This window comes from Budorcas taxicolor, chromosome 1 (assembly GCF_023091745.1).
Source record: "Budorcas taxicolor isolate Tak-1 chromosome 1, Takin1.1, whole genome shotgun sequence".
NCBI classification, from domain to species: domain Eukaryota; kingdom Metazoa; phylum Chordata; class Mammalia; order Artiodactyla; family Bovidae; genus Budorcas; species Budorcas taxicolor.
In genome coordinates, this window is record NC_068910.1 from 8,560,386 (window position 1) to 8,576,457 (window position 16,072).

The window sequence follows — 16,072 nt, forward strand, 5'->3', positions numbered from 1 at the left end:
TTCTCACCTTTTAAACAACCTTCCATTTCTACCTCTGGGCCTTTGTTCATGTTGTTCTACAGCACAGAAAATTATATTTGCTCCAAGCTGGCTCAGTGACATTCTAAACCTCTTTTTCAATACTCAGCTCAAATTCTACTTTCTTTGTGAAGTCTTCCTTAGTCTAAAATTACACAACCCATTGTGTTCCTTCTTATATCACTTCCTTTGTAGTCCTCCTTGAACAATACTATTTCATTTTATCTCAAATTCTCCAATAATGAATTATTTTTCTATGTTTATGTAACTCATCATAAAATACAGCCCCAATTATTAGTATTACCTGTCTTACATAACTGCCTCATATCAAGAGAGCTATATCAACTAAGCATAATATGGGATTTGATTTTTACAAATCACCTGAAGGCAGACAATAATATACATGAAGCCAATTTCTTCCTAAAAATTCTTGTCCTATCATCTACTGAATGAGTCATTAGATAAGTCACTGAAATCCTGGATAGTCCTTAGAGGTTAAATATCCTATTCTGAGCTGCTCAGAAGTCTGAATCTCTATTTCAATGCCTCTTGATACAGATCTGAAAGAGCCCTTAAAATATAACAGTGACAAAGAGAACAGAGAAGTCCACTCCACATGATGCAGCCTGAAGATCAGATACTGATCCCTGTTTCCTTAGGTTCACGAGCCTAGCATGGTCTCACACACTGGTGTTTTAGAAGGGCCTGATTTTAAAGATGTTATGGGAATCCTCAGGGTGAGAAGAATGAGGCTATTTATATGCTATAAACAGTATCTGCGGCAAGAATCTTAACAGTCACTTCTGGGCTTTATGTTCCTAGAAAGTGATCTTTTCAACATTATTATTATCAGTTGCTCTTCATCTCCTGATGGACTAGACTAGTTCTTAACCTTCTCAAAAACTAGGAATAATGAGTTGGGTTCTTCTACACAGAGCTGTGACAAATGGCTCAAGATATACTCCTTGAATCCAGTATTTCACAAGGCATTCAGGAGCTCAGGGGACAATTCACTCATTGATATAAAAGAATCTTCTCTGAACACTCTATATATAATAATATCTGTGATTCAAGTTCCCCAAAAGCATAGTCAATAATAAGGAAAAAGCATCAATGAACTTAATCTTTCAAATTTCTCTAAACCAGAATTAAGATACAGACAGTGAATCTAGTCAGCATGCAAAACAATAAAGTAAAACCCATACTTCAGATTCAGTTCAGTCGCTCAGTCATGTCCAACTCTTTGTGACCCCATGAACCGCAGCACGCTAGGCCTCCCTGTCCATCACCAACTCCCAGAGTTCACCCAAACCCATGTCCATTGAGCCGGTGATGCCATCCAATCATCTCACCCTCTGTCGTCCCCTTCTCCTCTTGCCCTCAATCTTTCCCAGCATGAGGGTCTTTTCAAATGAATCAGCTCTTCATATCAGATGGCCAAAGTATTGGAGTTTCAGCTTCAACATCAGTCCTTCCAATCAACTCAGGACTGAACTCCTTTAGGATAGACTGGTTGGATCTCCTTGCAGTCCAAGGGACCCTCAAGAGTCTTCTCCAACAACACAGTTCAAAAGCATCAATTCTCTGGCGCTCAGCTTTCTTTATAGTCTAACTTTCACATCCATACATGACCACTGGAAAAACCACAGCCTTAACTAGATGGACCTTTGTTGGCAAAGTAATGTCTCTGCTTTTCAATATGCTATCTAGGTTGGTCATAACTTTCCTTCCAAGGAGTAAGTGTCTTTTAATTTCATGGCTGCAATCACCATCTGCAGTGATTTTGGAGCCCAGAAAAATAAAGTCATCTACTGTTTCCACATCCATTCGCCTTCAGATTAGGCAATACAAATGGAGGGTACAATAATATGTATTTAACAGACTCCTGCCTGACCCCTGAATATACATTTACATTCCAACACCCTAAGGGGAAGGGCTGATGACCTTAAGTGACTAAGAGTCACTGTATTACAATATTTATTTAGGAAAATGTCCTTATTCTTAGGAGACACATGCTGAGTTACTTAGTGGGGATGAAAAGAATCATGATGTATACAACTTACTTTGAAATAATTCATAAAGATAATAAAATAAAAATTGTTTATTTAGATGCCTAAATAGATTAAAATGGCAAAGTTGAACCTAACTGGGAGGCATAGGAGACTACACTGTGCTATCCTATCAACTTTTCAGTATGCTTGGCTACAAATAAAGAGATGATCAGAAAGGGAATTCTGTTTTATTTCCAGGTCAAATTAAAAACAAAAAAAGTTCTTTAATAAAAGGCATGGTGATAAAATAAAAAAATCTTAATATTCAAACACAGTACATAGTTATTACAAAAATACATCAATTTAACAATTCCTAGATGGGGTCTATTTTCAACGTAACAGAATGAAACATTAAAACACAGGTTACACCCTGACACTCTTCTGCTCAAATCCCTCCTTTGGCTCCACCTCCAAGTAAACGTTAAAACTGTTACAAAGACCCAAAAGGCCCCTGGTAGTCTCCCCTGACCTCCTCTACCCTGCAATACAGCTACCTGTCTGTGATTCTTCTTGCTATTCCTCCATATAGCAGGCAGCTCCTGTCCAGAGGCCTATATGCTGGCTGCACCCCATGCCTTGAACCCTCTGATCTTGGATGTCTACACAGCTCCCTTCCTTACCTTCCACTTATATCCTTGCCCGAATGTCACTTTCATGGTGAGACATTCATTCCCCTAACCATTTAAAATTGCAATTCCCCACACTTCACTCTTATCGATGAGTCCCTGCTCTGATTTTCATGATGCCAGGTACCGGCCAACACACTCTATGTATTTACATTTAATTTATATATTCTAATTCCATCTTCCACGTCTAAAATAAAAGTCCACAAGGGCAGGAATTTTGGACAATTTTGTTTACCATTACTCCAACACCTAGAACACAATGAGACACCATGATAACACAACATATTTACAGTCTCATTTATCTCTGAGTGAAAAAGGTGGGTGGGTGGGGCCTACAGTCTAGCTTAAAACTGATCTCCCATCCAAGAATACTTATGTTTTATGCTCATATACTGAATCACACTGACTGAATTTTTCTGTGTGTTTCTTAATACTTACTCCAGTACACCCACAGTCACTCTTCCCTATAATCATGTATGGATGTCAGAGTTTCACTATAAAGAAGGCTAAGCGCCGAAGAATTGATGTTTTTGAACTGTGGTGTTGGAGAAGACTCTTGAGAGTCCCTTGGACTGCAAGAAGATCCAGCCAGTCCATCCTAAAGGAGATCAGTCCTGAGTGTTCACTGGAAGGACTGATGTTGAAGCTGAAACTCCAATACTTTGGCCACCTGATGCAAAGAGCTAACTCATTTGAAAAGACCCTGATGCTGGGAAAGATCGAAGGCAGTAGAAGGGGATGACAGAGGATGAGATGGTTGGATGGCATCACTGACTCAATGGACATGGGTTTGAGTAAACTCTGGAAGTTGGTGATGAACAGGGAGGCCTGTTGTGCTGCAGTCCAAGGGGTCACAAAGAGGCAGACGTGACTGAGTGAGTGAAGTGAACTGAATTCTTCCCAGTACATCTGCCTGACTCCTTCTGTAGAGCCTAGGTGTTCAGGAGGGCCTGGGTCTTTTTCCATAGTATTTGCCATACTATATAAGGCAAAACATACAATGGAGCCATTAGGCCTTTAATGATCCCTGTTTAATGAATGAAAAATACACAAACATACCTATACAGTTTACAGAGGAAAGAGGTTGAGGAAAGAAGGAAGGGTCAGAGATATTTAGGTTCAAATTCTAGTCCACTCTTACAAGCATGCCAATGTCATCTGCCAACACCTCAGTTCCTTCGCTCTTATAGGAAAACAATGCCATTTTCTCCAAAGGGTTGTTCTGAAAAGAATCTCAAATGACCAAAGTCCTATATAAGAACTTCCCTGGTGGCCCAGTGGATAGGACTCTGCACTCCCACTGCAGGGGGCCTGGGTTGATTCCTGGAAGGGGAACTAGATCACACAAGCCACAACTAAGACCTGCCCACTGCAGTGAAATAAATAAAAACAAAAATATTTTTTAAAAAAACAACCCTATAAAATGTGTAAAAAATATGGGTGCTCAGAAAGAAATGTTGTATAAAGTTTATAGTGACTTCCAAGCAATGTTTAAAATTTCTTTCCATTTCTTTTGTCTTAACTTCTCCCATCTTTCCCACAAGCAAATAAAATCTCATGATATGTTTAGATTAAATAAAAAAGGTATCAAATATCAATATCATTTTTTCTATTCCTAAAATGGTCTCTGGTCAAACAAAAACCCATACAAAAAAAAAAAAAAAATCAGTAGATACTAATCAATGACTAGAGTGTTAAAGAGGATAAACTGAACAAAATCCTAAGCTGACACTTCTTTACTAAACAATTCTCATGAGAAACTGTAACAAATGAAATTCACATAATAAATGAAAAATACTGTGTTCCAGACCTAGTGTTCATTTATCTTAACTTTTATTTCACCAAATACTCCCTTGCAATTCACAATAAAAAGTTAGATAAGGGACTGCGCTGTTGGCACAGTGGATAAGAATTCGCCCCCCAATTCAGGGGATACGGGCTCAATCCCTGATTCAGGGATTCCGCATGCTGTGGCGCAACTAAGTCCATGAACCACAACTATCTGAGCCCATGCTCTAGAGCCTGCGAGCTGAGACTACTGAGCCCCCATGTTGTAACTACTGAAGCTGGTGCACCCAGAGCCTTTCCACACAGAAGCCACTGCAGGGAGAAGTGTGCGCACCACAAGGAGAGAGTAGCCCCTGCTTGCTGCAACTAGAGAAAGCCTGTGCAAAGCAACAAAGACCCAGGGCAGTCAAAAATAAAAACAAATTAAAAAAAAAAGTTAGATAAGCTAATGAGAGAAATCCAAAGTCTTATATTTCATAAGGAAACATTTTTCCCCATATTGTTTCATCATCATCATCAATACGCATTAGTGCAACTGCAAATTAAGTGTCACAATAAAAAGTATGACTAATGTACCACCCAAGCATGATATTATCTTGATAAGGAAAACCTATGTCATTCTATTTTCAAATCTGTGTGCTATGTATAAAGCACTATTTTGTTATAAAAAGTGTAAGTTTAAATGTACATTTGATTCTTCCTTCTTTGAACTCTGAACTTAGTATGTGGTTCAGAAAGATAGGGCGCATACTATTGATTCCCCACTACAATTTTGCTGAGTCAACTCTACAGGGAGCACCACTTGCTATTTCGTAATTTATTCTGTTAGTCACAGCCCAAGATAAATCACTTTAACTGTGATAGGCCAGCATTAGTTACAGAACTCTGTTCATGACTCATTTAGAAACATTCACATTATCCTGGCTCTTTCCCTAACCTTATTAAATGGTGGCTATTGTTATTCAGTCACTCAGTCGTGTCTGACTCTGCAACCGCGTGAACTACAGCACGCCAGGCTTCCCTGTCCTTCACTATATATATCCCTGAGTTTGCTCAAACTCATGTCCATTGAATCTGTTATACTATCCAACCATCTCACCCTCTGTCATCCCCTTCTCCTCCTGCCCTCAATCCTTCCCAGTATCACGGTCTTATTAAATGGTAAAGGACCCAAATTCTGCTGCTGCAACTACTGAGTACACACTGCACTTCAAAAAGGTTAGCTGGCAAGGCTACCTCCAGGTACTACAAGTGAAGCTTACTGTTCATGTCACTCTAAGAATCACCCTGTGGAGTCGCCAGTACTTCCTGCAGCAGTCTGATTCAAGCTTTGTACACTGTAGAAACCATACGTTCACTAATGAATCAGAAAAATTTAGCCTCACAAGACTGAGGTTGTTTGATTTGGGGGGGAGGTGTGGGGAAGAAGTCCTCTTTTAAATCCCACTAAACCAGAAATGGCCAACTTTGCAACCTGTTTCTTAACCACTAATGCTTTATGATATTATCTACCAAAAATTTTTGAACAAATTTATATGTAAAAGCATGTCTCAGATACCAAAAAGCACAGAAACACTTTTTGAATCAAATAAGAAGGCTTTGCCAACCCTTTTCAATTCCATGACCACAGGGAACCAAAAGACCCTACAGATGAACCAAAAACACACAAAAAAAGTTGAGGAAAGTAAGACCTTTCCCAGGCATTCAATAGACCCAGGTTTTCCTGGCCTGAACTGGGCACTGCCACATGGTGTAGAATCAACAAAAAGCAACAGAGACATGGTCTGGCTTGCTAATTTCTGTCTCCATCTAAGAGAAAAGAAAATAGTGTGTTTTCAAACTCAGAAATACTGTGGATACTGTAAATTACTTTTTAATTCAAAGCCTTGATACTCTGGATTAGTAACCAATATTAAGAACAGTTAGGTCAATAATGTGTTCTTAGGGCTGGAGTGAGAGGTTTCATGAATCTGAAAATCTGTTTTCATATTTGCAAAATAAAGCTGCTAGATTGATACTTTAAAGAAAGCAGAGAAAACAACAGGGCTAGGTCCTATGGTAACTCACAGAAACCGTGAGGTTTGAGGCTAGAAGAGACCTTACTAGCATCTACTCAAACCACCTACAACAGAGCACCAGGAGTTCAAACGGTATCATCTGTGCAATACTGGCTGACAATTTAAATTTTAACTTCATATTATCTTTTTCTGTAAGAATAAATAAAAAAAACAAAAAGTTACTGAGCTGAAGCACAGATTATATAAATTTCATATAACTAAGACAATGACAGAACTATTAGGAAAGATGACAGCAATAAATATTTAGCTTGAGTTATTCATCAGAAATTGTTTCATAATGAATGAAAAAATTAATGAACAATGTAAAAAACACTGGAAATACACGACTGATAACTATATATAAAACAGAATTTTTACTTTAGTGTGAGAATAGGAACACTTCTCATTCGAGAAGTGGGTTGTCATTTCCTTCTCCAGGGAATCTTCTGGTCCCAGGGATCAAACCCGTGTTTCCTTGTTAACCACTGAGCCACCAGGGAAGCCCCGATTGTCTCCACACATTTACCTATTTGGAACATTTCATATAATTGCAATTACACAATATACTGTCTCTTTTCACTGGCTTCTTTTACCTACCATAATGTTTACAAGCTACCTCCATGATGCAGAATATGTTTAATACTTCATTCCATTTTATGGTCCAATAATATTCCACTGAATACCACATTTTGCTTATCCATTCAGTTGATGGACATCTGAGTTGTTTCTAGTTCTGGTTTTATGATTTTTTTTTTTGCATGCATGGCGAGCAAACTAGATAATCTTAAAAATTCCTACGAAAACACACACTACCAAAACTATCCCAAAAAGAAAGAGAATTATTTCCTATAGCAAGTAAACAGATTTTGAATCAGTAGTCAAAAAACATTTAAGTATAGCCACTTCAGAAAACAGTATGGAGGGTCCTCAGAAAACTACAACAAGTATTTATGTGAGAATGTGAAGAAATCAGAAACCTTATACATTGCTAGTGGGGAAAAAAAAAGGTAAAACCACTGTGCAAACAACTGAGTAGCGTCCCAAAAAGTTAATTATACAATCTCCCAAGATCAGGCACCCAAGAAGCAATGTTATGTACATGAATGTTCATAACAGCATTATTCAAATGAATAAAAAGCACAAACAAACCAAACAGCCATGAACTGATTAATGGATTAGTAAAATGTGGCATATCCACCCAAGAGTATTATCGAGCACAGAAAGACACAAAGTACTGAATTACAGGACAACATGAATGAACTTCGAAAGCATTACACTACATGAGAGAAGTCAGACACAAAAGGCCACAACAGCATGCTTCTATTTATAAGAAATGTCCAGAATAGGCAAATCCATAGAGACAGAAAGCAGATTAATGGTATCAGAACTGAGGAGAGAAAGAATGGGAAGTCACTGCTTAATTGATATGGGATTTCTTCTGGGGTGAGGAAAATGTCCTGGGATTAGACAGTGGTGATGAATACGCAACACAGAGAATTTACTAGAAGCCACTGGATAATATGCATTTTAAGTGAATAAAATGAAGAATTTCACATGAAGCTTATTTCAATTTAAAATAACCCAAAACAACAATCTACTCAGCAACATCTAAATTAAAACAACCACAAAAGTCCGTTTGGAATTCTTAGGTCTATACACTCAAAACCTAGATTTAAAAACAGGCATCGGATACCTCACAACTGTGATTTATTAACAGGAGACAATTTTTAAAAATTATATCACAAAAGGAAGAGATTTAAAAAGTCATACATAAATTCTTTTAAGGCCTAAGTTTGTATTGATCATTGTAGCCACTTTTAAGTGCAAGCGAACCCAACTATTCTAGCAAGCTGACAGGAAAACACAGCCACTATTAACCGTCCTCGGGGGCAGCAGGGACTCACCCAGCTTCTCTGGCTCATCTGGCCCTGTGCCTGCAATGCAGCTGCTCTCCAGGCCATAGGTGGGATCCACCTTCCCGGAGGCTCGGGCTGCTTCTTGAACTTTCTTGACATGAGCCTCCACCAACTCCAGGGGCACCTCCTCCCGGACCCGAGAAAACTCCTCTGTGTAGGAATAAAAATGGAACAGTGATCTAGTGTTGCGTGAATATTTGCTTCAGTGTAAACTAGGAAATCTGACACAACACTAGTGTGTCGTGTGTAACCTAGTGACCTTTCTCAAGACTCAATCTGACCTATCCCAGGAAGTCAAGAAGGCCAAAGTCAATAAACGTGTACAGTGAAGCAATTCCATGACTCCTATGTCTTACCTTATGCATCACAGTCTTCCTATATAAACAAGAGATTAAATCTTTAAATATCTATCAGTAACAATCAAAATTGCTGTCCAAATTTCATCTAACTCTGCTGTTTGGATTTTAATCAAGAAAACAGTAAGGATGAAACAACCAGGAAGTCAAGAAAGAATTCTACAGTGTGAGAAAGTTTTAGTTAGAATTCATGCAACGCAAGAATGTTAAATAGCTCTTTTTACCAATTGTATAAAAATCCATATGAATCACAAATACCATTAAAAACCACTGTTTTGTTCCTCTAAATTCTTAAAAAATGCTCATAGTTTGAAAAATGTTTTATGTTAACTGCTTTATTTAGAAAACATAACCTACTATCCTTAAGGGGTAATACATAAAACTGCAATGAGTGTAACAGCTGATAACACCTAAATCTGAGATAAACTATCATGAAAGCATGAAACCATGCTCTGAAATGGTTACGCTCGCGAGACAGCTTAAGAAAGTCCATACCCAAAGCTGCTTTGGCTGCAGCAGATGCCACACGAGGATCCACCACAGATGCCAAAAAAGCAACAGTGCTCATGACTGGGTTTCCCGACTGACTGAAGGGGACAGGCTGGTAGGCCAGGGGCCCCAGGGAAGCATCAGAATTCTCAAGGTATGGGTCCTCAATGGGAAGCCTCAAGAAGTGAAGGATGCATTCATCCTGAGTGCGACTTCCAACGTGCTCTGACACTTTGTTCCAATCATCTTTATACATCTCCAGAGCCTGTGATGGAAAAAATAGGAGCTTTAATATCAGGTAACAAGGAAGTAATACTTAATGACATCAGAAACCTGCGACTGTTCTTCAGATGGGCTTTAAATTAAAAACAGTAATGAAAATAGTTATACTGTTCACAGCAGGTAGATCTGATTGCTTTCCTTATTATGTTAAATTCTCAGTCAAGAAAAACAAATAAAAGGCGTGTATATTACAAAGAATTATGGTGCTGGAGAAGACTCCTCAGAGTCCCTTGGACTGCACAGAGATCCAACCAGTCAATCCTAAAGGAAATGAACTCTGAATATCCACTGGACAGACAGAAGCTGAAGCTCCAATACTCTGGCCACCTGATATGACAGCCGACTCACTGGAAAAGATCCTGATGCTGGGAAAGACTGAGAGCAGGAGAAGGGGATGACAAAGGATGAGATGGTTAGCTGGCATTACCAACTCAAAGGACATGTTTGAGCAAAATCCAGGAGAGATTGTCTTGATACTTTCCAGCATAACCTTTTCAGATGAGCTTACTTTTAAGCTTTTTTCTTTGTTCATTTTCCTTTAGCCAGAGAAAAGTAAAGAAAGTTCAGGAAATTTTTTCCCCAGAATAAAGCTAAGGAATTGACATGCAGAATTCAAGCCACCGTCAGCATCCAGAAAAGCACAAGGCTGAGAAGCAGTGAAGTTCTGAGCCTGAGCACCAACAGAAGCATTACATAGGAGAGGCAGAATGAAGAGAAGCTTCCAAAACAACATGGCGACAGGCCTCCACGAAGGAAAAGGGTGACATACAGAAAAAAAGTCATCAGCAGACATTTACACTACGCAACACCTCCTCCTGCCATCACTGGGGTCTTCACCACTGCTTACCTGGATTCATAGACTTGCCTGTCTCTACCCTTCAATCCATCCTTCTTCCTGTTGCTGGATGTGTGACACAGGAGACTGTCGCTTGCCTGCCTAAAACTATTTCAGTTCTCATCATTATGTTATGGAATTAAGGTCAAACACGACAGGGATCTGCTAATTCTTCCACCTCACCATCATTCTTTAATGTTCCGGGAATACCCAGATCCCACATCCTAAGTATTGTGTGTATGTACAGTTTGTTCTGTACTAGAAATACCATGGACCAGAACCAATACTAGCACCACTCCAGGAAGCTGTCCATTCTATCTTATCTACCCAGGCCAGCTACAGAGCCACTCCTCTGTACGTGTCTTATGCTCGTCACACCTCTAATCGTGTTTCAATCAGTTTCTATCACACTAGACTATTACTGAACTGAATTACTGAACTGTAGACACTGTATCTCAATCTGTCTGCCACAGTGCCTGATACACAGTACCAAATAAAATGTGCTGAATTTAATCACAGGTAGCCAAACTAAATTAGGAAAGGAATCTCACTTTCCATGACTCCAAGCATTAAAAGAAAAACGAAAAAATCTGGGGAATTCCCTGGCAGTACAGTGGTTAGGACTCTACTGAGAGGGGCAAAGGTGCGATCCCTGGTCGGTAAGATCCTGAAAGCCGACGAGTGTAGATGAAAACACCCCATTAATTTTTAAAAAGGCCTTTCTTCAGGACAACTGGAAGCTGAAGTGTAATATAAAATTACACAGGAAGATACCTGGTTAAGTAGCTTATGTGATACGCACGTCTGATAAAATGGTATGATTTGGGGGAGGGAGAATGGACAATAATATACTCTAACAAGTCTTCCAGATGTGTTTGTCGGTGAAATTGACGAAGTTTTTGGTTCTAAATCGATTAAAAAATTTTCCTCTGACTTCATGTTCTTAAGCTATTAATTACTGATAAATAAACGATAAAAACAGAAGGTGTGAATAGTCAACAATGCTGTTGGGAAGACTTTTATATTCCTCTGGGTAAGTGCAGACATCTGTTGGTTCAACAGCAGGTTTAAAAGGAAAATCAACCGGTTGCAAAGCCTCCAGCTGCAGGAGAGAAAACCTACTATTGTCTGGAGATCTGTGGCTTTCTAGGATATGTTCAGGGTAAACAGGAGCTCGGCCATTCTGACCTCACTCTTTATTTACTACCCACTAATCTTAACCAGTCAATCTTACGGGAAATCAACCCTGAATACTCATTGGAAGGACTGATGCTGAAGTTGACGCTCCAGTATTTTGGTCATCTGATGCGAACAGCCGACTCAATGGAAAAGTCCCTGATACTGGGAAAGATTGAGGGCAGGAGGAGAAGAGGGCACCAGAGGTCCAGATGGCTGGATGGTATTACCGATGCGATGGACATGAACTTGGGCAAACTCCAGGAGATAGTGAGAGGTCTGGTGTGCTGCAACCCATGGGGTTGCAAAGAGTTGGACACAAAGAAGAAAACTCCTGAGTATTAATGTACAGCAAGGAAAAGAACCGACAGGAGAAGGCTGTTTCAGGCAGTACTGCACAATTGCATCTCTTCCCAGAGCCCACAGATTCTATACGAGCAATACAAAAGCATTTCCCATACATTTCCCCACAAGGACTGAGAACGGTAAAATCAATACCCACAAGCAGATATGACTAGACAAGACAGCCCTGAATTAAAGAAAAAGGAGTTCAGGAAAGAAGCTCTCTGCATACCAATGACACTGAAAGGACAGATAAGAACAAATGAAAATAGTGGTAAAAACGCAAAAGGAACCAATCTTTTTGAATATAGACAGACACAGAGAAAAAGAAACTGAGAAGAGAGAATAAGGAAAGTAGAAGAGGCTGGTAAAAATGAAAACAGAAGAGTTAATACACCATTAAAATTTTTCATGAACCATGACTGTTGGAACAATTCATAAAATCAAATTAGAGCAAAACAGATATGTGCGACACCCTAGGCCCAAAGGATCCCTAAGTGTGGTCTGGAAACTCACAGAGCACCAGACCCCTTCACAGAAACTGAGAGATCAAAATAATAACACTGGGACATTACTATCTTACTTGTTATGTTGACATGTGCACAACGGTACAAAAGCAACGGGGGGAAACCACTGGCCCCTTAGTGTGAATCAAGGAAGTAGCACCAGATGTCTTAAGGGTCATTAAGTCCTCATTACCATGTACTTGGAGAAACCACGTAAGCCAACTTAAACATTTCCTGGATGAAATAGTAAAAATGGTTTTATTGAATCTAATTATCTTAGCCCATGTGTTTTCAATATTTGATGTTATGAAATGCCAGGTAAACAGGAAGACTACCAACTCTTGCAGCATGGTAACTATCTAAAGGAAAAGCACTTGTGTGATGAGTTTCAAGTTCAAGTAGCCACTCTCTTCTCCAAGTATCACTGTCACTAGACCGAATCACTAACACATCACAGTTTTACAGACACAAATGTTTGGCAGACACTGTCTCAAAAATAAACAATGATTCTCAAAATTATCACTCCAAGGAAAACAACTGATACTGTCTGTTGCCAACAATTAAGTGAAAAATTACAATTCTGAAAATCATGCATCTGCCATGAAAGCTTGTTCTACTCGCTAAAAGACTTCCTAATGAGATTGGCACCAATATTATCAATTTGCATTTTTTGATATTGTATAATAAACTGCATTGGCATTTGGAAGATCTGCATAAATCAGAAAACCAGTATTTTCCAACTTATCAACGAAAGACACTATGTAATCATACATGGGTGTAAGATCCATTACTAGTCCAACAGGAGAGACCAACGGATTTCACACCAACTAACCTTTAAGAAACTACCAGTGGTCAAGGTTTACTGTGATACTGTACAAGCATACCTTGGCGATGCTGCAGTTTCAATTTTGGACCACTGTGATAAAGTGAGGATTGTAATAAAGCGAGTCACACAGATATGCTGGCCTTTACGGTGCACATAAAAGTTACAGTCATACTATGCTGTAGTCTACTGAGTATGCAATAGCTTTATGTCTTCAAAAAAACGCACGTACTTTCATTTTAAAATAACTTGTTGCCAGTGCTTCCTTGGTAGCTCAGTGGTAAAGAATCCGCCTGCCAACGCAGGAGACATGGACTTGATCTCTTGTCTGGGAAGGTCCCACATGCCAAGGGGCAACTGAGCGCATGCACCACAACTAGTAAGCCTGTGCTCTAGAGCCTGGGGGCTGCAACTACCGAAGCCCTGGCAACACAGAGACCATGCTCCACAACAAGAGAAGCTCAGACACGGCGATGAAGAGTAGCCCTCACTTGCCCCAACTAGAGAAAAGCCCCCACAGCAGTAATGACCTAGAACAGACAAAAATAAATTAATTAAAAAAATACTTTGCTACTAAAAAGTGCTAGCTATCACCTGAAAGTAAAAGTCGCTCAGTCATGTCCGGCTCTTTGCAACCCCATGAACTATATACAGTCCACGGAATTCTCCAGGCCAGAATATTGGAGTGAGTAGCTGTCCTCCTCTCCAGGGGATCTTCCCAACCCAGGAATCGAACCCAGCAGGCGGATTCTTTACCAGCTGAGGCACGAGGGAAGCCCAAGAATACTGGAGTGGGTAGCCTTATCCCTTCTCCAGAGCATCTTCCCAACCCAGGAATCAAACCTGGGTCTCCTGCATTGCAGGCGGATTCTTTACCAGCCGAGCTCTCAAGGAAGCCCATAACCATCATCTGAACCTTCAGTGAATGATATTTTTGAAATAGTAACATCTAAAACCACAGATCACTGTAAAAAAATATAACAATAAAAAGTTTAAAACATTCTGAGAGTCACCAAAATGTGACACGGACACAAGGTGAACAAATACTGTTGGGAAAATGGCACCAAGATCCCCACAAACCTTCAGTATGTTATTTTTTCAGAATGATATTTTTGAAATAGTAACATCTAAAACCACAGATCACTGTAAAAAAATATAACAATAAAAAGTTTAAAACATTCTGAGAGTCACCAAAATGTGACACGGACACAAGGTGAACAAATACTGTTGGGAAAATGGCATCAAGATCCCCACAAACCTTCAGTATGTTTCTAAAAAACGGTGGGGGGCGGGGGGCAGGGCAGATGCCTTTATCAAAGAATACTGATAATATTAATTATACTGATAATATTAATATAATACTGATAATACTAATTATCTGAAAAAGCCATTAGGATATTTCTCCTGCTTCTAACTACATATCCAGGTGGTAACAGACTTGCCTAATAAACTAAAACAATATACCTAATGGACAAGCAAATTATGAAAATCCAGATCCATCTAGTCAAAGAGATGGCTTTTCCCTAGTCATGTATGGATGTGAGAGCTGGACCATAAAGAAAGCTGAGCACCAAAGAATAGATGGTTTTGAACTGTGGTGTTGGAGAAGACTCTTCAGAGTCATGTGGACTGCAAGGAGATCTAACCAGTCCATCTTAAAGGAGATCAGTCCAGGTGGTTCATTGGTAGGACTGATGTTGAAGCTGAAACTCCAATACTTTGGTCACCTGATGCGAAGAGCTGACTCATTTGAAAAGACCCTGATGCTGGGAAAGATTGAGGACAGGAGGAGAAGGGGACGACAGAGAATGAGATGGTTGGATGGCATCACCGACTCAATGGACATGAGTTTGGGTAAACTCCGGAAGTTGGTGATGGACAGGAAGGCCTGGCATGCTGCAGTTCATGGGGTCACAAAAAGTCAGACATGACTGAGCAACTGAACTGAACTGAAGACAAACAGTTCTCCTCTGAAAATGGCAAATATGAAACCAAAGATTCTCTTTTTCCTACCCTTCAGAGTACAATTAAGAGATCTGCAAGAATCTCCAAAGACATAAGGAAACTGAAAAAAGCAACGTGCTGATGGACAGAGACATTGTGTATAATCAGGGATTCATCACAGCCTTCACCTTTCATTCACAAGGTAATTTTCTCAATGGCAGATATTTTCAGTCCCTTTTCTAAAATCCTTTTGGGAGATACGGAGGTTGTATGCTCAAATGCATAGAAACTCTAGGGAATTAGTCTACAATGACTGACACGGTCTAAGTAAGAAAAACTGGATATGAAGAAATGCCCCAATTCAAAGGAACATCTGCTACCCAAGGCCAAGGAGATAATTACTGCTGTGTGAAAACGAGGGTCCAGAATTGCTAGAACTTCTAATCATGAAGGAAGAGTTAGAAATCTAGACTACCTTGGGCAAGTTCCAGTATTTGTTGGTAACAGATTTAAAATAAACAAACTCAACCCGTGCCAAAATAACACATATCCAAGCTTGATCTCCCCTACTGACAGCCAGCACGTTACCTCTAGTGTGATATACAAACTTTAACAGCCCAAGAATATTCTATTAAAACTCACTGCATGGATTTAATATTTTTAGGATAAATTTCAAAGGTTTATTTAAAATGCTAGGCACAGAAACTTGGCACCCATCTCGTAAGAATAAAGGGAGTCCAACATTAATGTGCTTACCTCCAAGAGTAGCAGAGTCTCCTGTTCAGTCCATTCTCTTCCAGCACTAGCACCTTTACTCTAAAGGAGAAAATCCAGAAACTATTTAACTCATTCCTAAAGGCTGA

General features: G+C 39.6%; 1 protein-coding gene across 1 annotated transcript in view; it reads right to left on the bottom strand.

Annotated features, from left to right (window-relative positions):
• SMARCC1 (SWI/SNF related, matrix associated, actin dependent regulator of chromatin subfamily c member 1) overlaps positions 1-16,072 on the bottom strand; it is a 122,284-nt gene that overhangs the window by 48,028 nt on the left and 58,184 nt on the right. Inside the window, exons 19-21 of the mRNA XM_052636447.1 lie at positions 15,966-16,025; positions 9,308-9,566; positions 8,445-8,606 (exon numbers count right to left, since the gene is read on the bottom strand). Coding sequence (XP_052492407.1) covers positions 8,445-8,606; positions 9,308-9,566; positions 15,966-16,025 — 481 coding nt within the window. The remainder of the gene's footprint in view (positions 1-8,444; positions 8,607-9,307; positions 9,567-15,965; positions 16,026-16,072) is intronic.